General features: G+C 37.7%; 1 protein-coding gene across 2 annotated transcripts in view; it reads left to right on the top strand.

Annotated features, from left to right (window-relative positions):
- Positions 1–25,280, top strand: part of LOC130414458 (cytosolic carboxypeptidase 4) — a 143,147-nt gene that overhangs the window by 53,821 nt on the left and 64,046 nt on the right. For both annotated transcript variants that reach the window (XM_056740380.1, XM_056740381.1), the window contains 9 exons: positions 919–980; positions 2,572–2,688; positions 9,234–9,658; positions 12,899–12,982; positions 13,403–13,495; positions 13,899–14,047; positions 15,761–15,848; positions 16,052–16,181; positions 16,743–16,896. In XM_056740380.1, the coding sequence (XP_056596358.1) occupies positions 919–980; positions 2,572–2,688; positions 9,234–9,658; positions 12,899–12,982; positions 13,403–13,495; positions 13,899–14,047; positions 15,761–15,848; positions 16,052–16,181; positions 16,743–16,896 (1,302 nt within the window). The remainder of the gene's footprint in view (positions 1–918; positions 981–2,571; positions 2,689–9,233; positions 9,659–12,898; positions 12,983–13,402; positions 13,496–13,898; positions 14,048–15,760; positions 15,849–16,051; positions 16,182–16,742; positions 16,897–25,280) is intronic.

Here is a 25,280-nt window from a genome sequence, read left to right as displayed (position 1 = left end):
AAGGTGTCCTAGACCGGGATCCCTTTAAAAACAAAATTGCCTTAACGTGATTGTTATTAATATGATGCTGCCATTAACGTTATTATATCTCATAAACCAGATTATTTCACCACGCAACCTTGCACTAAAATATACGACTTGTCATAATTTATCTCATGGTTCATTTGCTCTGCATCCATGCCAAAGCAAACACTTCAAACTCCATTTTACATTTCTATACGCAGTCGTTTCATTCAGCATAGTTATTAAATAACTGTGGTTTATTCTCTTTATTTTAACGTTTTGATTTGCAGTCATCTCATCAGACAGCAGAACAGACTCCGAAGGAAGCTCTTGAAGTTACAATCTTTTTTTTACTACAGTGAATTTAAAGGTCCTTTCAAAGATGCCACTTTAAGGGACATAATACAATAACTCAATGACAGAACTTTTTTTGTGCTTTTTTTATTTGGCCTCGCACCCTGTTGGAAAGGCTAGCATGACCAGTATATGTTGTGCTAAAGATGCTGGTGCTCCTTTAGCATCTCTGTGCCTCTATGAACGAGCGTTAAGTCTGCAATTTTCTATCGTGTGCTTAATATATTTTCTGTTACAGAGGAAGTGTTCTTTGCTCTGTGTTTCCAAAATTTAAAAGACTGTAATTTTTAAGTGTATAAACTAGTTTCATTATTGCATGAGTCATGACCATCATCATTCTAGCACCAAATCTTGGACCACCATGGAAATTGATGCTGGTATTTTTTAGCTGGGAGGCGTATCAAATCTGATAAAGTAGAAGATCTCTGTAGAGGTGCCCGGTTTTTACTTTTATGTGCACAGGTCGTGTTTGATCCTACATTTGTACTGCCATATTTTCCTCATTGTGACATTTACGTCGTTGTCATGTGTTGCTCTCTTTCTATCTGTCTTCCTGGAAAGATGGCAGTTTAGAAGATGACAGTGACGAGGACACGGAGAACGAGGATCCAGACAAGGACTACGTGAGTGTTTTCAGATTTGCTCATAAGAAAAACACAAGTGCACGGGCGTCACTAGGGATCAGGCCAGACGGGGTTATAGATGTGCTTGTGGCGACGTCCCGAATTGCAGTTTTTACACCATCGCTCATGAATATCAATTAGATTTTATGTCTGTATGTATAAATCCTTTAAAATTAATTCCAAGTCAAAACCATAATGTTCGTTTTGAATATCCTATACCATTTAGATTTCTAAAGAAATATTTCAGCTATAGTTATAGTATATTTACCATTTTTTATGGTATATAATGAAATTATGTTTTCTGCTGACAAATTGAAATACTTCTTTTGACTTTTTATTTGCTGACTACATTCATACACATGCCACCGTTGTTCACAGGTTTCGGTGGATCAGTTTTAATTCCATGGTTCAGCAGCAATATTTAAAGGGACGGTTCACCCCATAATAAAAAAATCTTTCATCATTTACTACAGCCTGAATGACTTTCTTTCGCGAAGCATAAAAGATATTTTGAAGAATGTTGATAACCAAACAACATTTTCCCTAATTGAACTCCATTGTATGGACACACAGAGACTTTTCACAAAATATCTTTTGTGTTTCACAGAGGAATGAGTCACATTTCTTTCCTTCAACATATGGCTGAATAAATGAAAACAGAATTATAATTTTTGAGTGAAGTATCACTTAAAGTCAATGCAATTGCAATTGCAGAGGAGTCCTCTATATTGCATGTATTACACCGGCTGTTTCGTAAAGCGGTTTGGGCAAAATCGTCTGTGGCAAAAATCGTCCCCAAAGGCCCGGTGTAAATTCTGCCTATGCTTAAGTGGGACTTCTGTCCGTCGCTCGCATGCTGCTCGCGATGCCGCATCGTAATTTTAGCTGGGCCGATGACGTGTAAGTAAATTCATCTGATTCATTCCCCGTCTTAAAAATGAGATTGAGCAGCAAGCTCCGTGCGTGACAGGAGCCCGTCGCGAGTGACTTCCTGTTCTCACATAACTTTAATAATAGTCGCCTGATTCAGCCATAAATCAATGACTTCACAATCCTGTCCCTGCTGAGACTGCATCGCCAAACCCAAAGTGCTCGCACCCTCGTCTACCCTGCACGCTCTCTCTCCAGATACTGCTGATGCATTTATTCATTTCTGTGTCTGCGCCCATTCTCCTGCCATATCTGAGATGCCACATGGTGCTTTGTGCCTACTGAAGCATACATCTATAGATTTGGCACGTCATCGTGTTCCCCAAGATTAGTGTTTTAGTTAAACCCAACCTCGAACACATGCACGGCATCCTAATTTGAATACTTTCCACCCTAAGTAGTATTCATGTAGTCTTTTTTGACTGTATGTTTAACCGGGGGTGTGACAGCTACAAGTGCAAATGATATAGCTGCTAGGCATCAGCTGTTTGGCGGAGAGTGAGTGCTGGTCAGAATTTTACAGCTGTCTGTTGGCCGAAGTGTGCACATGACCTGCCAGTCCTCACATGCATTGACAGGGAAAATGTTTGCTTGTGTATCTGTCAGCGCGCATTGAAGCTTGTGAGTGAATAGCGATTATAGGTCTGTTTATCCATGGCAGGAGGATGACCTGGAAACAGATGTCAACAAGCTGCGTCCCCGTCCGGAGCCCGACAGACCCCTGGAGCAGCTGGGTCAGTATGTGCGCCTCTGCCCCGAGCTGCACCATGACTTCCAGGTAAACCCCTCCGAGCACTGTGACACAATACTAAAACCTTTTAAATAACAAACACGTCTATGTGATATGACTGGGAATGATAACAAATGCCTCTCTTCAAAATATTATACAGCAGACTTTCTTCCTCCATAATACAATGGAGGCGGGAGATTGGACGAGAAGGGTTTTAAAGATATTAGAGCGATCGGTGACATCATCTGAGAAGCTCAACGGTTGTATTTTAGGTGGAGGGTCATTTATATTTTCTAAAAGGATTTTCAAAAAAATATGATAATTTAAAAAAGCGCTCATGAATGATCAAATTCAAGTTCCTTTCTATACTTTGCAGTACTGAATTGTAAATACAGGAAAGTAATGTACAGTTAAAAAATAAAAAGTGTTTAAGAAATATATAGGATATATGGTATTATTAAACAACACAAGTAAATTGGCTTGAAAACTATAAAAAACAGTAAATATATGAAATTAACGATCAAATACTCTATATTACAATATTAAATAACATAAAAGGTGTCATATAAAAATGTATATTAAACCTTTATATTAGTGATACTTGTTAAAAGAGTTGTTCCAATCGGACAGGAACTGTAACGTTTAATTATTGGTTAAGAAAATACGCATATCAATTTTTATGACGTAAATTTTATGCAAAATGTGTCCTGAAATGTGCATTTAGGAAGTAAATACGTCAGCTTTAATTTCCTTTATTTTGCTCCAGAGAAATGTTTCAAAGAGGGTTTTTAAAACACTTTGAATCTTCGGGTTCAATCGTTGCAGTAAGCTGTAAAAGCTTAAAATCTCAAACTCTTCACCCAGGATCAAGTTTATGAGAAGTGTCTATATGTGCCCTTGCGGTGAATATAGACTTTTTATGTGTGTGAAAAGCTTGAAAGTTTGATAGGTGCAAAATGTACTTCATCACCTACTGCAAAAGCAGCGGTATGCAGCTTCAGAGCTCAACTGGGACACAGCTTGTTCTGAAAATTACCTCATTACGCTTTAAAAAATCAGACACTTGAGCTTCGGCTTCGCACAAGAGTGCCGCATTCACCTCACCATTCATCTTAATAGAGCGATTTTGTTCCTGTTTTTTGCTGACCTGGAGAGTTCCGTGAAAAAAGAGGAATATGCTATTTGCAGAATGTCCAGAGGAAATAAGAAAAATGATTCATCTAATCTCTGGTGGTCTCAGTGATTATGTGGCTGCTTCATATTAGTCATGAAAAATAAATACCTGTGTGTCTCTTATTCCCTTATTCCCTAAAAATACTTGAAATGATTGATAGAGTTTGGTCCAAAAGTCTGAGACCCATTGTTAAAATGGTTTCATATTTTACTGAATACTTTAATTTCCATTGGAGGTGATATCAGCAGTCCTTGAGTTAAGAAGTTGAGTATATTAACTGTATAATTATTACATCCCATATTCTAATAATAACAATAATAATAAAGTATTACTAGTACTACTACTACTACTAATAGTAATAATAATAATAATAATAAAGATGATGATTATAATAATAACAATAATAATAATTATAAAGTATTACTACGACTAATAATAATAATAATAATTATGATAATAATAATAATTATTACTATTATTATAATACTCATGACTGTTCATTGCAGAGTTTGAAATATTATATATACAATTTTATCCATTTTATTTCATATTTATGTCATAATATTTCATACTTGATTTCTTGAGCATTGCTGTAGACACACTTTTTATTACTATTACTTGCTATTCTTTTTAATAATGTCATATCAAATTTTTCTCTCCAGCCACCAACAGCTATTGCTTTTTTAAAATAGTTGAAACTTTGTAATTTTGCACCGCACTCCTCTTATTATTCACTCCCTTGTTGCTTTGATTTTCTTACATTTACTATAAAGATAAAACAATCATAATGAATCCCATTAAATATACGAAGATATCAAACAATTTTTCTAGCATGTTGAATAATCGTCTCTAGGGTTATACCCATCTGCTATTAACCACATTGCTATTCAGTCGACTGTAAAGCATTGACGGAAATGACTGATGACATTTCAAGTTTCATAATATGTTCAGCGTGACTCTTCATTTTCAATGTGTCACCACCCTTCCCATCAGGAGTGACTCGCATCATTTGATTGACAGCTCCTCTCGCAGCACAATAACACACCCGCGGCTGTCTCGCTGAAATCCATGCGTGGCTGTCTTTAGCATGCGGATGACTTGAAACTAATAGAAATGTCAACATACCTCCGGTTCATCGACGTTCGACTCCCTCCTTATTTAGACAGGGCGTTATTTTAATTCAAATGATGCTACATGATGTACTGGCGCCTTGAAAAGCTCCTATTCCTCGGTTCATTTCCTCTCAGGGCTTATTGATGTTGTAATTCCAGGTTCTGGAAGTAAATGATGAGTCGTTAATTTACGATTTTATTGTTTCTATTTAATTGTTTTTTTAATCAATTCTATTGGCTAGACAGGAAGGCCAAGCAGTTTGTATGCCAGCTCTCTCTCTAAAAATGATATATTAACTCACAATAAAGATAAATTTGGTGATACGTTTTAAGATTTTCACACCTATTTGTTTTGATTTCGACTCAATAACTCAAACGTCAAGAAATTGTTCGTTTTATTCCTCCTTTCTCAACGCCGGCATTTGATGTATCCGCCCTATTATCATTAAATGCCACTGTGATGCGAAGAGTCTGCGACTGGATTTGACACAGGGGTTGTAATCACATAGCTGCATTATGCATGCTGCGTAAAATACCAAGATAAAAAGAGTTTGCAGCAGGACTTCCCTGCCAATCAGATTCTTGCTATTAATCTTGTTTGACAATGGTGTGCCACCTGTAATATAGAGGTCAAAACAAAGGTTGCGATTAAAACGGTTAATTCATAGCGAAATGCTAGCATTACACTATATCTTGAATGTGTTTAAATATGCTTCCTTGTTCAATTCTGGAGTTATTTATAGAACCATTATAGTATACTGAAAGGTTAGCTTTCTGGACATTTCTGGACACAGTGGGGATGTGCACTACATTTACTTGTCATGTGTATTTAAATCCTACTAGGACTTACAAGCTAGATATCTTTAAAACACAAAAACTATTATATACTATTGTACTGTTATATTTTGTGAAACTCTATCTTTTGCTGTTTTTGCATTTAAAGGTCCAATGTATACTTTTTTTGGATGATCTCTTAACAGAAATGCAATATGATATACATTACTGCCTTCAGAGGTGTATAAGACCTTACAAAATGAAGCTTTATGTTTTTATCACCTTAGAATGAGCTATTTCTATCTACATACACCGAGGGTCCCCTCACATGGAATTCGCCATGTTGTTTCTACAGTGGCCCTAAACGGACAAACTGCTCTAGAGAGCACATTTCGTAAATACATTATCTCCTTCGGCAAACAAGCGAAAGCGTGACGAAATCTTAGCTCTGTGACAGCCACCGTAGTGCTTCGATTGGGAGGGATGGAGTGAGCTGTGGCACCACTGATGCCACTAAGTTTTATACACTGGACCTTAAATAAAGAAGTGCATATTTCAGGATGAAAATATCATGTTTAACTGCACGAAGATGAACACTCGGACAAATAATATCATTCATGTTATACAGAGATATCATAAAGAAATAAGTTACGTTTTTAGGTTCCACCTCATAACTGTTGCATGTTATTGAGTCTTCAGCATCCCAGTGTTTATGTAATGCAAATTCACAATTTAGGCAACTAGGGAGTGGAATGGGACAAAACCCATGCCTAGTTTCCACAGAAGGCAACGTGTTTAAAACTGTGGAGGTGTCAGAAATTCTATGGGTTAAATAAAGGTTTGTGATGTGAAACGGAGAGAGAAGTTGGCATAGAGTTTGTGATTTCAGAGGATGGGTAATGAAAGGGTTTCTCCCCCGAGGTTTTTCCTCAGGATAACATGTTTCCCTTTGATCTGCAACTGTTTGTGTGATACTGTACAGGACAGCCTGGAGTCGAAAATTAGATGTGCATTTTATAGCATGACACCAACATTGTAGTTTCTCTGCTGAGTAAGCCCAACATTCGTCATGCGTGCGGTTTATTTGTTTTGTAACACTCGCAGTTCCTTAGCCAATGCCCGAGGATCATTTCCGTACCATATAAAATACAGATTTCTCTCGCATTTTTTAAATTCAAAGAATTGTCTTTTTCTAACCCTGAGCCCTGAGTATACTTCAGTAGACACAGTAAACAAAGTTCATTTGTTAAATCTAATGATGAGTTATTTTTGAATGGGTTTAAAAGGATGAATTGACCCCAGATTCATTGGGAATCGTTTACTTTGCGAACTGAACCCCTGCTTTTTTCCACCCACATGTATTAACATCTGAGCACTGTATTCCCCGATCCCCATTTCCTTAACTCATCAAAGGTGCCGTTGCACTTGTCTGTATCAACTTCATGATCAAAACCAGGCTTTGAAAACGTTACCGCCGCTATATTGTTTCCATGTTGTTATTTACAGTTCCCAAAACGGATACGACAAAGAGAGGCCCCCTGAGATGCCATACGCCGCCGCGCAGCCGAGACGTTTTTGTACAGCAAACGTCGTGGGTTCATTTATATTAATGTGTCTTTCTCTTGATATTTATGATAGTTGTGGCTTCTCTCCGTTCGCACGTTCTTTTTGGAGCGTAAGGGTAAAAAATGAAATTTAAACGCAATGAAATGGCAGCGGGTGCAGTACTCAAGTTTTGTATCTAACAAATTCACTTTGATGGTGTACAGCTTATGTTCTCCGTGCCGAACATCAGAGCGTGCGATGGAATGCAGGGCGTTGTTCAGAATGCGAGATGTTCTCTGGGGAGGTGAGCGAAGCTTATAGAGGTTTTTATATGTACAGTGTTTGCATAAGTTCTCCTCAGTCAGCAAATCACAGCGGGGGTAAGATGAGCCACGTTTTAGTTATAGGGAGTTGTTCAGGGTAAGAAGATAGATGTACAACTAATATGCCTTTATAGTGTTCGGGATGTAGTCCATCCCCTGAAGTAAGAAGCAAGGGTCTAATGGATTTCTTCGTATATATGATGTCACTAACACAGTGGTACAGAACATTCATTATATTAGGGTTAGTTGTATCTTTTTATCATGTTTTTTCTCCTTTAGCTTTTTAAATTCAAGTTGTAGTTTATTTATTATTCTGATTTAGAAATAAAGGCATTCAAAATGTACAGTCTCTCACTTCTGCCAAAAAACAGATAAAATATTGATGACATCATTATGCACTTCAGATTTTCATCTTCCTTATTAAGAAAATGTTTAATTGTCAAATGTGTATTTTTGGTACAGATATTCATTTGCTTTTCTTTATTTTATTCTTTGTCAGCTTTTTTGTTTTTGCGTTTGTCTTCGCTGGAAGCTTTAAAACCAAAACAAATTCCTTCATCAGATTTCAGGCTGTGCGGTATATCAAATTCTATTGGCTTTTTGAAAAAAGGGAGGAGCTATGCAGTACGTCCAGCCCTAATTTACTGTTTCAGTGGAAAAACGTCAGCAGGCCGAATATTTCAAGACACTTCATTGGTTCTTTATATAAAAAATATATAAATAATTGTGAAAAATTTGTTTTGGAAAATATGGTAGTTGTAGATAAGCACTTGTTTGCATTGTTTGCATATTTTTTTATGATTGTTGGAAGTCTTTTTTTTCTATTGTTATATTCGTTATTTGTTCTTTGTGATTTTGTAAAATGTTCTTTGTGCTGTTTTTTGGCAAGGACTCACTGGTAGAAGAGAGTCATATCTCGATGTGATTTGTCCTTATAATATAGGATCAATAAATTAAAATGATATTTAAAAATGGCACTTAAAAGAGCTGTTTATTGCATAAAATAAATACTAGGTCCTTTGCAAATATAGCCATGTGACAAAATGATACGCTGGCACATCTTACCCCACACCATCTCATGCTGCACCTTTGGAGTCATTCTTGGAATTGAACCATAGGCCCTTCTCCAATAAATTTATGGAAAAGTAGGAGGCATGAGCTCAAATTGTTATTTGGTTGCTCTAACGACAGCCGTGGCCCTTGGCTATTTTGATACAGTGAATTTTATGCCTGTCAAAGGCTGTAATTGGACGACCCTATTTGCTGTCAGTATCACCCTTTTGAAGTCAATAGAAAAGAGAGCGAGTGGTGTGCCCACTGTTCCCTGCATCCTCAAAAAACACTTCTTTATCCCTTTTTTGCATTTCTCTCAATAGTCTCAATGCTTTCATTTCCTCAGAGTTTATTTATTTTTTCGTTGTTATTCCGTGTTACTGCGTGAAGTGCGTTTGGCCCTGCCTGGGGGAAAGCTGGCTATCTTTTAAATGATGTGTTCTGCAATCTCTCCTTGTCTTTGTGCCGTTTTCTTCTACACTTTTGATTTAAGAGTTTCTGATGTTGCCCCAAGTATAAAGAGCTGACGTCTGTGGAGGCCCTTTGGAGATCAGTTAACTCAACGTTAGCTTTGCAACTTCTCACTAACAGTTGAACAAACATGTTTTCCAGGACTTGGATTCCAGCTCTGAGCTTGATGAAAGCTCAGATGAAGATGAGAATTCTCGTGGCAGAAGATCTCAAGCAGGCAAGGGGGAATCCTTGTCACCCAACGGTTCGGATTCTTCCATCTCCCTTGGGGTAGACGACAAGAACCCTGGTTCTGAGGTAGAGCGCCATCTCCAAACCAGAGATTTTCAAAAACATTACCTCAACTGTTCTGAGAACAGCCAAGAGGGCCATAGTAGCATGGTGGACAGGCTTTTGGAGAAGTATGGGACCTGTATTCCCAACCACGATCCACGTCTGTACGCCTCCACTGCGTCCGATACCAAATCTATTGCTGGATACTCTATCCTGGCTTTCCCTGACTTCTGGGGTCACTTGCCACCACAAATACAGGAGCCCATGGCTAAAAGACCACCACACGTTCAGAGGTGAGCAACCAGATCTTTCATAATTTTGTATTTAATGAATTGATTATATTGCTTTCCTGTGGCTCAATGGTTATAGAGCATGGCGCTAGCAATGCCAAGGTCATGGGTTCGATCCCAGGGGATCGCACATAGTTCGAAACAAATGTATAGTACAATGCAATGTAAGTCGGTTTGAATAAAAGCGTCTGCCAAATGCATAAATGTAAATTATATGAAACATATATATCTCAAAAACAAATCTAAAGAGCGTTCCAACCAAGCGCGACTTGCACGAATAAATCGCTATTTGCACGTAGTCAGATGCGCGAACATTTTCAGTTTACTCACTTCATTCGCGAGTGAAATTCACTTCACAACTTCTGACAGGTGCCTACAGTCTTGTGTATGTATATTCAAATTGATTATAGAGTATATTTTACAATTTAACACATTGTCCGACCTCCTCAATCACTTACTTCATTTTTATTCCAGTTTCGTTAAAAGTAAGATGTATCGTAAAGCTCCAGGTATCAACATACAGCAAAGATGATTTGGTCCTCCATTGTTGTTTCGGATTTCCGGTTGCTACGTCATCATAACGTCACTACTAGAGCAAGCTCCTGATTGGTTAATGCAGCTCGATTTTTCACAAACGTTCCGATTTTTCAACTCTTGCGAATCACACGTGACGCGTGTCAAACGCCCGAAACACTCAATTCAATTTGCTCCAATCGTGCCATTCGCGCCGTCTAAATCTAATAACTTACAATGTAAATCCTTCGTGCTTAACGCTTCATTCGCATTTGGTGGAAACACACAGTTAGTCAACAACAAGGATTTGTAAAAAAACAACTGGAAGCTATTTGATGCCATAGAGCAGGGCTCCTCAAATCTTACCCTGGAGGTCCGGAGCACTGCAGAGTTTTGCTCCAGCCCAATCAAACACACCTGAGCAAGCTAATCAAGCTGTTCAGTATCGCTAGAAAATCACAGGTGTGCAAGTTTGATCAGGGTTGGATCTAAACTCTGCAGTGCTCCGGCCCTCCAGGGTAAGATTTGAATAGCCCTGCCATAGAGCCTTAAACCCTTACAGAGATCCCTTCATTTAAAGATTTGTTTCTTCCATTTGTACAGCTACAGTCATTACCTTGCAAATGATTATAAACACAGCAACATGAGCCATTAAACCATAGAAAAAAATTCCCCATAAGCAAATATTTCTTAAAATGTTTTCTAAAAGTTCAACTCTGTCGCCTGAAGTAGTTTTCTGCACTGTCTGTTTGCTTTGCTCCATAGGCACCCAAAAACTCTTTACTAGTGAGAAAATCCTCAAAACTATATCTCATTATGGTCGCCCCTTCGGTTTGAAACTCGTTTTTGCCGAAAACTTCCTTCAATGTGCAAGGCAGAGATTATAAGAAATTGACATTTATTTCCGTTATTTCACGGTTTATTGTGTTTCCTCAAGGGTAAGATAAGTTTATATTGGGATTATTAGTGTCATGTTCTTTCTCAAAAAGCCATTTTTGGAGTCTTAAGAAGGAAGCGTCAAACAACTAGTGACATTCGAACATTTTTAATTCAACAAGGCATTTTGCTATTCCCCTGTTGACTTTTGATGAGTTCTGACAGAATCTTATATCGTCATTTTTAGGTTTGACATATTTTTTTTCCTAATCGTTGTAGCGGGTGTTTATTCATTGCCGTAATAAGTTAAGAAGTGTGATTTTAGAACATACGGTTTCTTCTGTCGTACGCTGGATTAGGAAAGAGTTAGTTCCAACAGGTCATATCGAAAGGTTTGTCCTCACACATTTTAACCTTGATGAAGGAGAAAGTGCATTTTTATATCTTCGTTCTGTTTGCGAAAACAAGAAATAAACATTTTGATGAAAGTGCTTTGTGTTTATCGCTGGCTGTTTTTCCTCATTCATTGAACCCGATTACCGGCTGAAATTTGCACAAAAATTGGTTTCCGTATTTCGCATGAGGACAAGATGTTGTTCTTCTGTCGTCGAAAAGGAAATACAAAACATACAACAGCATTGCGGAAATTAGCCAATTAGCATCCTGGTGTGTAGAAAGATGAGGAACTGTAGGTTTGTTTGGAAATGGCATCATCCAGACAAAACTGAGAGCAACCAACCCTTTTTTCTGCACGTTTGTATAGACAACCGGATATTACCCCACCAGACCGGGTAACTTGCAGAAATTGAAGATAAGGCTTTGAGTAGTCAGTTGTTGTATTAGTGATGTCTAATGTTTAACTGTCACCTTTATGTTTTAACACATACACAAATATTAACAACTTTTGAAAAGAGAGAGGAGCCTTTATTCTGTTGAGCCTGAGGTTGGGTTTACAGTAAGAGCTCCCCCTTCAGGCAAGATTGTTAGAACACAAAAATTGCACATTTATCTACCTCTAGCTTTATAAATGGGGGCATACTCTGATGTTTTTAAATAAAGCGAAATGTGATGAATATAAACTAGTTCTGTTCCTTAAAAAGCTTTTAGATTCTGGGGAAAACATCTGTTCAACAATGAGTCTCCTTACGTTATCCATGATTTATAACTGATTTGAAAAGATTATAATAATTATTTGTAAGTTGAGCTGATTTTGCAGAAAATTACAGTTTGATGGAAGTCGACTTAAAGATAAATATGTAGAAAGAAGGTAACGATTCACTCTGAGCCGGTTGAAAATCGATTATAATATGTGACGACTCATGTCGGGTTGAGACGTCATAAAAATCGCAGTACATGTTTTGAACAGCAAGGGCTGTTGTTTTTCTGTAAACTTCGTAAACGTTGATATGCTGATATATCTTAAAAAAGTAATAGTTAGGACAAGCATAGCTAAAGTCTTAGTTTGTTTGTATTAAAGAGACGTTTCTATTATTCTTTTTTTATTTGATTTAGAATTTGTTTTACAACTGCAATTAAGTTTTGTTATTTGTAAAAAAACATCGTGAATCGCATCGTGCGACCAAAATCGTGAATCGCATCGTGAGCTGAGGGAATCCTTATTTCCCTACATCATTATTGTTAGTCACCCTTTATGCTCATTGCTGGGTTTAGGAAATATCTAACCAGCTCAAATGATTAAAAAGTGATGTTCAACTTTGACAACACAGTATTTAATTTCTTGAAAAACAGACTATATATAATATAACTTATTTATAAGGATGTTACAGAGATCTAACAAAATGACTGATAGTGAGTAGTGATCCTCATTTGACTTTTTTTAAATGACTTTTCCAGAAAGAAAGTTTTCGAAGACATCCAGCGTCTTCTCTCTACAGAGGACATCATCAACAAGGATGTTTTCGACCTGGAAGATCCGAGGTAAGACACTGCCTTTTCTTCACTGCGATTCCATTATAAAAATGACCTTTTATAAGATGCTACAGTAAATATCGTGGGAATCATCTAGATGTTATGCTAAAAAGCCCATTAGGTGTATTTCATTGATCTTACAGACATGCCAAATTAACGCCGCAGTGCCAACCACGATGTGAAGGGTTTTTAGATTGTCTTTGGTCACAGTCTTGCTAACATTTGTCCAGTGAAGCTGGGTTTGACATGGCCGTCACTGTCAGGATCATTCTGGGTGATAAACCTCTGAATGGACAATGTGTCCCAGTGCGGATGTTGATAGACAGCTTGTCGTCCCAGTCTGCTGTTTACCACAATGTAGCTTGCGGGTTGCAGCAAGTAACAGATACAAAACCGTTGTCTCTCTCTCTTTCTCTGTTTGTCATTCAGTCTGCAAGGTTCCACTGAAGGGTGTCCCAACTCCCTTCGTTTCTTTTCCAAATTCGAGAGCGGGAACCTGCGGAAAGCCATTCAAGTTCGCAGGTGATCCTCGGCATTACAACGCAGCTCACGTACACAAGCACGCACACGTGCCGCAGACAGCTCCGCGATTGCCCTTGGGCCTCATTTGTAGTGCGTTGGCAATCACGCTCGTGATTCCTCTCTCTTCACCACGTTTCCACTCTTTCAGCGAGCTTGTCTCGTCAGCGCACGCCAGATTAAATCAAAGACGCTGTCTGCAGAGCAGTTCAGATGTGCTTAAATAAAAGAAGCACCGTCATATTTTCCAAATGCAATGTGGCAGGGGAAGATCAGAAAGGGATGAAGTGATATTTTTTTCTGTGTCGTTTAAGGAAGGATTCTCTCCCTCTCTCTTATTACGGAGCTCCTTTTCAGTCATACTCCTGTTTTGTCTGATTTTACTCTTGCAATCTCTCTGTTGTAGTCACGAATATGATTTGATCCTCAACGCCGATGTCAACTCCTCCGCACACTATCAGTGGTTTTATTTTGAAGTCAGTGGTATGGTGGCCGGAGTGCCTTATCGATTTAACGTCATCAACTGTGAGAAAGGAAACAGCCAGTGTAACTACGGTAAGATGACGTACATCCACCAGTCAATGCTTTATGGTTATAGGGGTGGGGCTTTAGCGCAGTTATGGCTTTGATTGGTTGATAGGAAGTATTGTGGCAGAGGTAGCATGGTCATTTAAACAAATCTCTGATCACCCTGTTAGGATTTAATTTGCGCATAAAATTGGAATAAGGTATATTATCCCTTGCATTGCAGGTACTTTTATGCACAACCTAAAAGCTTTTGGTTTCCAACCTAGATTTTAAATGGATGGTTCAACCAAAAAATGTCATTATTTGCTCCCACCCATATTATTTCTAACTAGGAATGTGACGGTATTTAACACGAGTGTCTCCACTGTATTTAGATTTTGTTACAAAAATTATTTAAAAAATGTCGGCATTGTCCTCTTAATTCAAAAAGCCTTGAATATTGAATTAAAAATAAGGCTGTCAAATGATTAATCACGATCAATCGTATCCAGAATAAAAGTCAGTGTTTACATAATATATGTCTGTGTACTGGGCATATATTACTTTTGTATTTATAAACACATACACATACAGTACATACATAATTAGGAAATATTTACATGTATATAGCTATTTAAATTGACTCAAGTTATACATTTTTAAACTTAATATTTTTCTTAAATATATACGTGTATGTGTATGTGTTTATAAATTCAACTTTAATTTGCACTGTACAAAGAAATACATTATATAAGTAGTAGATGGAATTATATGCGATTAATCATTTGACAGCCCTAATAAAAAATGTATTTGAGTTAATATATATAAAGTAAACATATTTTTAAAACAATTCCAAATGCAAAGAACAACATTGAAGATTTTTACTCTTTACTCGTATATTTGAGTCCAGATAAAAAGTTAAAATACTTGACGTCTGTTTCACTTCATTTATCTTATTGACAGTAGTTTCTTAATGAACGCATGTTCTTGGTGTGACCCATGTTATTTGAATTCTCCAGACGGCATTATACCCGCCAACACACGGCTTCCGAAGCTTCAGAAAGCACCTCAGTGGTAGCAGCTAAATCATATCTCAGTCCGGCATTGCTCTCAAACACAGCGGTGGGCTGGAGCCGCTCTTAAATCTGACACCAGCCGTATATCCCAGAAAAATACAGTGCTCTGGCATTTCCGAGTTCCTCCTCCGATAAAGTGCCTTCAATGGCCCTTGACTGTCTTTTTCTCATTTCGGTGTGCAGCTGGGCATTATAGGAGACTTGTGCCGGGCCACCGTCAGGCTTTTATGTCTCTATATTAAATAAGATGTCCTTCGCTGTTGACCTTATGTGAGTTGAAGTAAAACTTACTCCCAACAAACATCCATAAAAAATGCATTCCAAAATAATCTGTCAACGTTTATGCGCTGGGGCACGGGTTTTTATGGCCGGGTTAAAGTGCAGCAAGGTATTGTGGGTAATGATCTAGTTTTATTTATTTGGATCTTTATCAGAGACTGTATATTCTAAATACTACTAAAATTAATTTGCAAGTGCAGCTTTAGTCTTGTGCATGATTGAAATTCACAGTTTCAAGGTGTTGTCAAGATGGCCGCCGTGTCCCGACTTGATTTAAAGGGACTATGGTGTTATTTAGGAAATTTTTGTATTTATTTTTGTATGTATTTACATTTTAAAATTCTAATGAAAATATAGTTTTGACCCCCATTGATCATTGGTTTATATGTGGTTTTGTTTGTTTTAGGCATGCAGCCTGTGTTGTATTCTGTTAGAGAAGCTCTGGAGGGAAGAGCACACTGGGTACGATCAGGCTCTGAGATCTCCTATTACAGGTAAAACCCACAGGGTGTAAGGTACAAAAGTTGAAATCTGGAGTGACTTCACATCATTTGCTTCATACTGTTTACATGTAACTACACTATTTCCACTTCACTTTCCACAGCAGTTGGCTCTGCTCACCTCTCTTCACATTACATCTTCTTTCTTTAAGAGATAAAATTGTTACAACAGCGCTGTGTTTTTAACTCCTCCACAGAAATCATTTCTGCCCAGGAGGAGGTCAAAATTCTCAGTTTTACACCTTGACGTTCACAGTGACCTTTCTTCACGATGATGACGTGTGTTACTTGGCGTACCACTACCCCTACACCTACTCCAACCTCCAGGTGAACATGTTGTGTGCTTTGTAAGGTGGCCTCAGAAGGGTCTATAGGGCCCAAGACTAGCAAGATGTAATAAATCCTGTCGAGAACATGACAAGGGATGGATTTCTTTTATTTAAGGGTTTATGTGGTTCTTTTGATTTTTATGGTCATATGTGGTGCAGTGGTACTGTTATGTTTCATTTGTTTATGCTGTTTTTGGAATAAATCTTAATAATCAGTAATATTTATTTATTTGCATTCATTACTCATATTTTTTTGCTGTATTAATAAGTAGTTAGACTCTAATGAGAGTCCAAGATAATATAAAAGAATGTTAAAACAAATTCTAAGATAAAAGTCAGTGCACTGTAGTAATATCTAACTGCATTAATTATTTCATATTTTGACTATATCACTGAGAAATGAGACTTACAATGTCACAGAGTATAACAAGAATTATAAAAATGTCAAAATATTTTCTGAACAAGTTTGCCTTGCACAAAAAATTGACATTAATCGTCAATAAATGGCGATTTCCATGACTGAAGACTGAATATAAAATGTTATGCATTTATTCCCCAGACCCATCTGAAGATGCTGGAGAATTCGGTAGACCCACGAAAGGTTTTCTTTAGACGTCAAAATCTCTGCGACACATTGGCGGGGAACTCCTGCTCTTTAGTGACGATCACAGCTTGCCCCGCTTCTAAAGCTTGGAAAGACCTGCACCAGCTGCGTGAGTCTGAACCAAATGAATCACAATGACATGATGTTTGTGTGTGTGTCTACAAACCTGTGCTGAACATCTGAGCTTCTGGTGAAGACAGTATATTGTTTATATGTGTGAGTTGGAGGGCATATGCTCCTACGGTTTGGCAGCTCTTTAAGGGAGTCGGAGCAGCTGAGGTCTGACATCTCCTGTCAGAGGCGGAGTCGGGGAGATTGCGTGTGTGTGTGGGCGGTTGGGTGGATGGATCCTTGTGGGGAAGACACGGTGAGATGAGGTGTCAGTGTTTGACTCTCTAGCTAAAACATATGTTGCTCCATGGGACGGAAAGCTTAAAGAACAAAGAGACAACGTGTGGGGCTTATTCTTTATGGTAAAGAAGTCACACAACATTTTAATCACGATTAATTGATTTAAAAGTTTCTTTAGATGTTTGTTTGTGTGGAGTGTATATTTTTACGTTTATACACACAGAAATACATGTTTAAATTTAAGAAATATGTGCAATGTAGATTACATTCATGTAAAATAGGTCTGTAAAACGATTAATCGCGATTAATCGCACCCAGAATAACAGTTTGTGTTTGCAAAATGTATGTCTGTGTGCTGTCTATAATACATTTGTATTGATATACACATATCACATGCATGTATTCATGACAAGCAAGACAAATATAAAAAATTTTGATTTAAATTATTGGTAAATATAAATAAATACACCTTAATATATCTACATGTATGTGTTTGTTTTTGTGTTTTTTAATACAAAATGAATATGCACAGTACACAGACATATAATATGTAAACACATACTTTTATTCTGGATCCGATTCATCGTGATTGGTTGACAGCCCTTATATAAACTTATGTAAATATTTGTTATATATATATATATATATATATATATCTGTGTGTTTATGTGTGTACAAGTTTTGTTATATCTGTGAGGCCCTAATGTCCTCAGCAGTACAGTGAATTGTAATTACAACTGATTTGTGAGGACATTTTACTGGTCCTCACTATGTAAAAAGACTCATAATTCGGTCAAATACTGTTTTTCTTTAAATGTAGTGTCTTGATGTCTAGGTTTAGGTGTTGGGGTAGTGATAGGGGGATAGAATACAGTGTATCATAAGCCTGATATAAAATCAAAGGAAGTTTATGGAATGTCATCGCTAGTATAGTAAAACAAACCTGTATGTGTGCGCATTAATAAATAAACATACGCACCATTTATTTAAACACAAAAAAACATATTTGTGCTCCAATTTATCGATTTTGCATCCTTAGTTAACTTTTTTTACTTCACACGTAAGGAAGTTGTCAATTTTGTTGAACACACTCTTTAAAGTTATATGATAGTCTGCGTTCACATCTGCGTCACTCTTTTACAAAAAATGCCAGTAGTTGTGTCAGTGTACGAACTCCAACCCCAACCCATTGGTACCACCTCGGCAGCAGGGCTGACAGGTGTGACTGCAGGTGAAGCTGCAGATAGATGCGTCAGGCTTGACGGAATATCCAGAGGGATGTGCTGGGACACGCTGACCCTACTGCGGGCCACTTCCACAGGGTAGCGCGGCTCTCGCCCAGACACCGTCTCCTGATGAATATTGAGGCGAGACATCTGCGGTGTTCTCCCAGTAGACCGGCACGAAGCATCTGGCTCAGTTGGTGGTTAAGGGACGACCGTTCCAATTCGCCAGAATGCTGACATTCCCTGAAGGCTTTCAGAGGTACGACAAAGTGACCTGCAGATTGTCATGTGGAGTGACCCACTAGCTACCTTGGAACTTGGAAGTTGATCAGAAGCTTTCAATTATTAGCGTGTATACATTAGCTGTGATTTAACCCTGTGTACGTAAGACCATAACAGGAAGAAATGATTTATACAATACGTTCAAAACAAAAAATGATACACTTAAGCTTTAAATCTGACGTATAAAGGAATTGCAGTTTCATTCAGAAACAGCGTGCAACTAAAGCAAGTATTTTTTCCCCTCCGGTTGGCACACACTTGTGTTGTGACAGCAGCTGCTGCAGTGGAGCACAACCTTACTGCAGTGAACAGCGTCCAGCGAGATTCACAGGGCTCTATGTAAACATCAATACACTCGAACACGCAGGGCATCTCATCCATCTGTCATTGTCCTGCTGCGCGTGTCGTCTCAGCTGACATCATGCTGAAACATCACAGTGCATTTCATTAACCTGAACATCCATACGAATAAAGATAAAGAAAACACCTTCATCCCCGCAGGAGGTGGTTGTGTGTCACTAAAATAAAGAAGATACTGTAAATGTGTTGTTTCTAGATATTAGATACATACAGCCGTGGAAAAAATTAACAGAGCATTCCAAATTTTCATTGAATCAGCATTTCAAGATGTATTGTTGCCATTCAAGTCTAGTGTCTGTTGAATTTCAACAAAATCAAACCTCAGGAGTGACATAAAGTCATCCAGCTGAACTGCATGACAACGGACAAAAATCCAGGTTCTCACATTATAATTTATAATGTGTCCAGATATTACTGTTGTATTGCTTAAAAGTGAATAGCAACTAATTTTTCTTTGGCCTATTTTAGCATCTTTTCTGTTATTTTGACATGTTTTCATTTTCTGCAAATAAATGCAAATAGAACCAATACTTTTATTTAAAATATGGGAGAAATATTGATAGTAGTTAAAAGAATGAAAAAAAAGATAATTTTACGCATAAATAGTAAATTCAGAAAAAAACTGAAACTTATTTTGAAATGGTCTCTTAATTTTTTCTGCGGCTATGTATTTTCTTTTCTCTGTTTTCTATTATTCAACAGGGCTATATCTATATTTATTCGGTATGTTTAACTTTTTTTCTTGTATGCTGCTTTGATACAAAGCAAACTGTAAATGCACTATAAAAATCTACTTGGATTTCACAGATTAGATAATGTTATGTTTATTGTTTTCTTTGGCGTCAAATAATATTTCTTGGATCTCACAGGCAATTACTGTATATACAGTTTGATGATCTCTTTCTAAACGTATACAGTCACGGGACAAATTATTCACAGTTTGCTGGACTAACGGAGCGATGCATCCACACCGTTGACACATCTTACCCCATTCCCCACAGAGTTTACAATAACCCAGCTCCTGTGGCAAAATACAAATTCTGACATTTGCCGTTTTTGAGGATTACACCTTAATGAGCACATTGAGGTTTAGAGGCCTTAACATGAGCTCTGCTTTTACACATAGCTGGATTTTCATAATCACCTAACATGTTCTCTCATGCGCCTACGAACGCTCCCATCCGCCGTTATTGAATAAAAGGCATTGGATGTGATTAATAGTAATCGGTGGCACCAAACATCAATCACCGTCAACAAATTAAGCCGCTTTTAAGTCATTTGTGATTAGAAGGGAACACAGGTCACTGCTTATTTTCCAGTGTGTACGAAAAAAAGTTGTCATGGAATGAAGACTCATTAATGAGACACGTCAGACAAGCAACGCCGACCTTTGTTTATCGTAAAGCCGCGTAGCTGACCAGCGGAACAATGCGGATTAAAAAAAAAGGAGGTAACTCAACCGAATAAACTTTGCGGCTTAGTTTGTAGTGGGTTTATTTGCATATTACTCGCAGGGCTTCTAATTAAACAAATCCTCTTGATGTGTCACACCTGTGTACAACATCCCCTTACTGTAAATTCTCACTTTTATATTCTTTCCCATGAAAGCGCCTGTATCCACAATGGAAAAAGAAGTTAAAATGTCTCTCGGCAGTCTGTAAATAATAAACATGTCACTTAGTGTGCATTGCTTTAAAGGCATAGTACACCCCCCAATAAATCCTGGTATTTATTCTCCCTTATGTCATCCTCAAACCTGTAAGTCTTTTCTCTGTGGAACACAAAAGAAGATGTTTTAAGGAATGTCTCGGTGGTTTCGTGTCCATACAATGGAAGTCAACAATGTTGTTTGGGCACAAACATTCTTCAAAATATCTTCTTTTGTATTCAGCAGGAGAAAGAAAGTCATACATATTTGGAATGACACGAGGGTGAATAAATGATTGTATATATCATATTCGTTTGTTTGACTGTACAGTTTAGCAGTACATGAAGCTTTTCGATTCAGTCTGCAAGTTTTATCCTTCCTCTATCTTTTATGCTGTCGCCATCTGTGCCATTGCTCTGTCCTTCATATTCACCCAGTGTCTTCTATCGGCGTCATAAACGCACTTCCTCCACAGATCATTGGCCAGGAGCGACATTACAGGTAGATAATGGCTTAACCGTTCTTTTTGGTGCATTGCAGGCTCATTTCTCTTTTTTATTGTTGACTGAATTAACATGAAACATAACTGTACATATCCAACTGGCATATTGATTTTTTTGCCTCCGCTCTGGTGTTGTATTATTGGTAGTTTCCAAGATGTACATTTTTGCCAGCTGAACCAGAATATCATAGAGAGTTTGGCCAATATAGAAAACACAGACCCATGCCTTATCAACCACAGGACAATGTGCAAGTGCCACTTGGGACTTCTTGGAAACTGTACTAATGCCCTGGCAACAACCCACGTCGGCAATCTTTGCACAGGCAAAGATTTATTTTTAAAACATACATAGTACATAGTCACACTGTTATTTAAGCCTACTTATATACAGGCAAAAATCACGGAGAACAAGAATAAATGTGGACACATTAAGAGATGCATATAACATAATAACGTTAAAATACAGATGACCTGAATGTCAGAACTGGGTGACCTCAATGTGAAGTGCACAGAAGGAAACACAGACACAGCAAGTCTCCCCACAGACTGCCTTTGCCGAAACCGTCACGCAGAATGAGATTACGCTCAATACTTAACAAGCCAAAATGAGTTGGAGCAAAATGCCTATGAAACTCTTTTAATTAATAAACGGCATTATTAAAAGCTGCATTTTCATAAGCTTTGGGGGGCAAATTCGTCTCATGATTACAAATGGACATGTCTGATATGCTCTAATTAGACTTGATTTGCATATACAGGAAAGGATTACGGAGTTGGGTTTTGATAGCTTAAGGCTGGCTTTGTACTTAACAATCAGGAGGCGGAGACTTCTCCTCTCTCTTATTCTTTGTGTGTGAGAGAGAACTTTAGTAACTTAATTTCTTCGTTTTTTTTCTTAAAAAACATCTAGGTCTGGAGAACAGAAAAGAAGATATTTTGTAGAATGTTGGGAAGCAGAATTCGTTGGTACCAGTTGACCTCTATGGTATGGACACAAACCACTAATAAGTCAATGGTACAAAGGTATTTGTGACCAACATGCTTCAAAATATTTTATTCTTTGTTCTGCAGAAGACAGGTCATACAGGTTTGAAATGACGTAAATGATGACAGAATTTTGGGTGAACGGCAACTTTATTTGTAGGGTGAATCATTAACCCGGTACAGTAGCCTACTCATCAAACTTGTACTTTTTTGCTTGACATAATGTGCAATATAAGATTCAATTTTCATTACGCATCTCTAAGTGGCATTTAACAGAGGCACATAAACCTGCACATTAAGCTCTGACACACAAGCACATAAGCAGTATGGAGATAATACAGCACGTTTCAGATGATGTGATGTCAGTGGGAGATTCGCTCAGATGACAAAAGCTGCAAACCCAAAAACACAATAGGGTTTATTTCCACTCTCGTCTTCCATTTCCTTTATGTGCTGTCTGGCTTTCTCTCCATATACTGTTTGGGTTGAAGTCGACTATGTGCCAACGACTCCTTCGTGCGCAGCGAGTGAAAGCTGGGCTCTGAAAGGATCGGCCCGCGCGCTTCCCACTGGGAGCGTGGGAAGATTGACTCTCAAAGTAACAGAGAGGAGATCCAACTGAGCGTTTTGTTCTGCCTCTTATAGCTCATTACTCCTACATCCCTGCATGTGTACGGTAAACATATATTTTATTGGGCATTTACGTGTAAATGGGATCAAGGCAAACATTCACGTGGACTGGAAATGTGGAGGATTCGTTTCACAGCGAGAAAATAGAGAGCAGAAATAGATCAGAGACATTATGCGTTGCGTAATTGCTGTTGCAGATAGACAGTGAGATGCAGAGTGGAAATTAAAGACTTTACGAAGTTAACTGTTTTTTTAGAAGCATGACACATTTTTTAAGGTTTGTCACTGTGAAAGGAAGTCTTTTGAAAATTGTCTGGCAGCTTGGGCGCCAGAAATATTCCGTAAAATAACATTTTGTCAAAAATGTTGTTTTGCATTTGCTGTGTTTGTCTGTAATTTTATATCTTTTGACCGTATTTTAAAAATAGACCTGTTTTAAAAACACACATTTTCCGGAAACTTGGCTTGTAGCTTGTATGTTGCATTAGGTTCACATCCATCTTGGACAAAGGATATTTTTGTACATTACTTGCAGCATTGACAAATGGATGTGTATGAACATGCAGTACAGGAAGTAAGAGAGAATATGTAGAGTTGCCGAGCTCCAAGTTGATCTCCACTTTTTCTTAGCCCAAGAGTCGCTCTTGAGGGGAATTGGGCCTGCTGATGTGATATTTATCACTTAAAAAATTTCTCGAGGACATTTTCATGATACCTGTATTTTCTCTGCACTGGTTCGGTGTGATTTACATTCAGGATTTCTGCCACAGAAACATTTGAACAATTGGACCAGTGGTTTGTCTTGTAGGTTCAATGACGTTATTCTCATTTTCATGTTCGGTGATGTTTGAACTAAATACAACCAACAAAATATTTATTACCCGATCAAAATGTTAAACTGACATCTTTAAGATTTAATTATATATGTAAGATTAAAAATAATATAGAAAGAGACCGGACATGCTTCAGGACCATGTTAACATCTCTTTAAAGGTCCAGTGTATGCATTGCAACCAACGGCTCACCCCTCACTTTTGAAGCACTATGGTGGCTAACACAGGACTAAGATTTTGTCATGTTTTCACTTCTTTGTTGAAGGCAATAACGTATTTACGAAACGCGTTATGTAGAGCAGTTTGTCTGTTTAGGACTACTACATTGCGAGTTCCATTCAAGGGGATCCGCGGTGTATGTAGAAATAGCTCATTTTCATCATCTTAGACATTCTTATTGTAATTTAATTTAAAATTCCACGCAACATGCTAGTCACAACCCATGTATACCTTTGTTATGGCAAAAAATAAAATAATAATGCCATTATATAATTTCGCTCCACAAAAAGAAAAAAAAACCCACTCCAGCATAATTGCCTGGATGTATTCAGATTCAATTAAATACTGAAAATGAAACGTAGCCGGCGAAAGAACTCGTAAACAGAGGCCGTGCAGAAACTCATTATGAAATCATCAATAGCAGAATCACGCAAATTAGCCGCTCCTTCTGCCGTCTTTTGTCGGGTGGCAGCCAGGGCCGTAATAGTCGGCCGAAATTAAATTTTAATGTGTTTTTGATAAGCTTTGTCCATCTCTTTTGGATTTGTAAACTCGCGCAGCAAGGTGATGTCATTTTCCCGTCCAGATTAAATGAGTTGAAGCGAGACGTCAAATGAAAACCTGACACTCAGTAATTGCTGTGTAATGTTGTGACAGCAGAGAGTCGTGCTGATTTGCTTCTCCCGTTCTAAAACATTTGATTCCTCAATAAAAGACTCTGTTTGTGCCAATGGTTAGTTTAAAAGTCATTAGTAAGTTGCCAAAGTCAAAGACTGTTGTTCCAAATCTGTATACATTTCTGTGCTTTCATGAACACAGAGAAAGAAATTTGGTAGAATGCTTGTACCCAAACAGTTCTCGTCCACCATTGACTACCGTAGTATGAAAAATTACAATAGTAGTCAAAAGTGCCCCAGAACTGTTTGCTTTTTGCGTCAAGTGGTTCCATGCAACATTATTAAGTCATTTGACCAAATAAAAGTTAAGTTGTATTAACAAAATAAATTTAAGTTATGTTGACAAAACATTTTTGAGTAAATCCAAACCATTCCGATTGTACCAATAATTTTAAGTTAATTAAACTCAATATTTATCTTTCTCAATGGTACTTTTTGTTGTCGTACATAAATGATGCAGACTTACTGCATGTGTGTCAAATTACAATGAGCGAATGAGATGAGAGGCATCTTATTAATGGATTAGTACAGATAAGCTCATTGAATGATGCAATAGATATTACTGGTGGTCATAAACCTCTAACATCGTAAGCGTATGTACCACTCTTCAAAACAATGCCAAAACTAAAAAATACAACAAACTCTGTTAAACCTCAAAGTCAAATGAACATTAAGCACAAACAAGTCTTTTTTTCTTTACTGAAAAACACTTAAAATAACACTAAATTGCCTAACTGTCTAAATGCAGTCTAACGCAAAGCATGCTGGGAACTGAAAATCC

The sequence above is a fragment of the Triplophysa dalaica genome, chromosome 24, assembly GCF_015846415.1.
Source record: "Triplophysa dalaica isolate WHDGS20190420 chromosome 24, ASM1584641v1, whole genome shotgun sequence".
Lineage (NCBI taxonomy): Eukaryota > Metazoa > Chordata > Actinopteri > Cypriniformes > Nemacheilidae > Triplophysa > Triplophysa dalaica.
The sequence above is the reverse complement of the archived record's forward strand: the minus strand, read 5'-3'. Positions and strand labels throughout refer to the sequence as shown.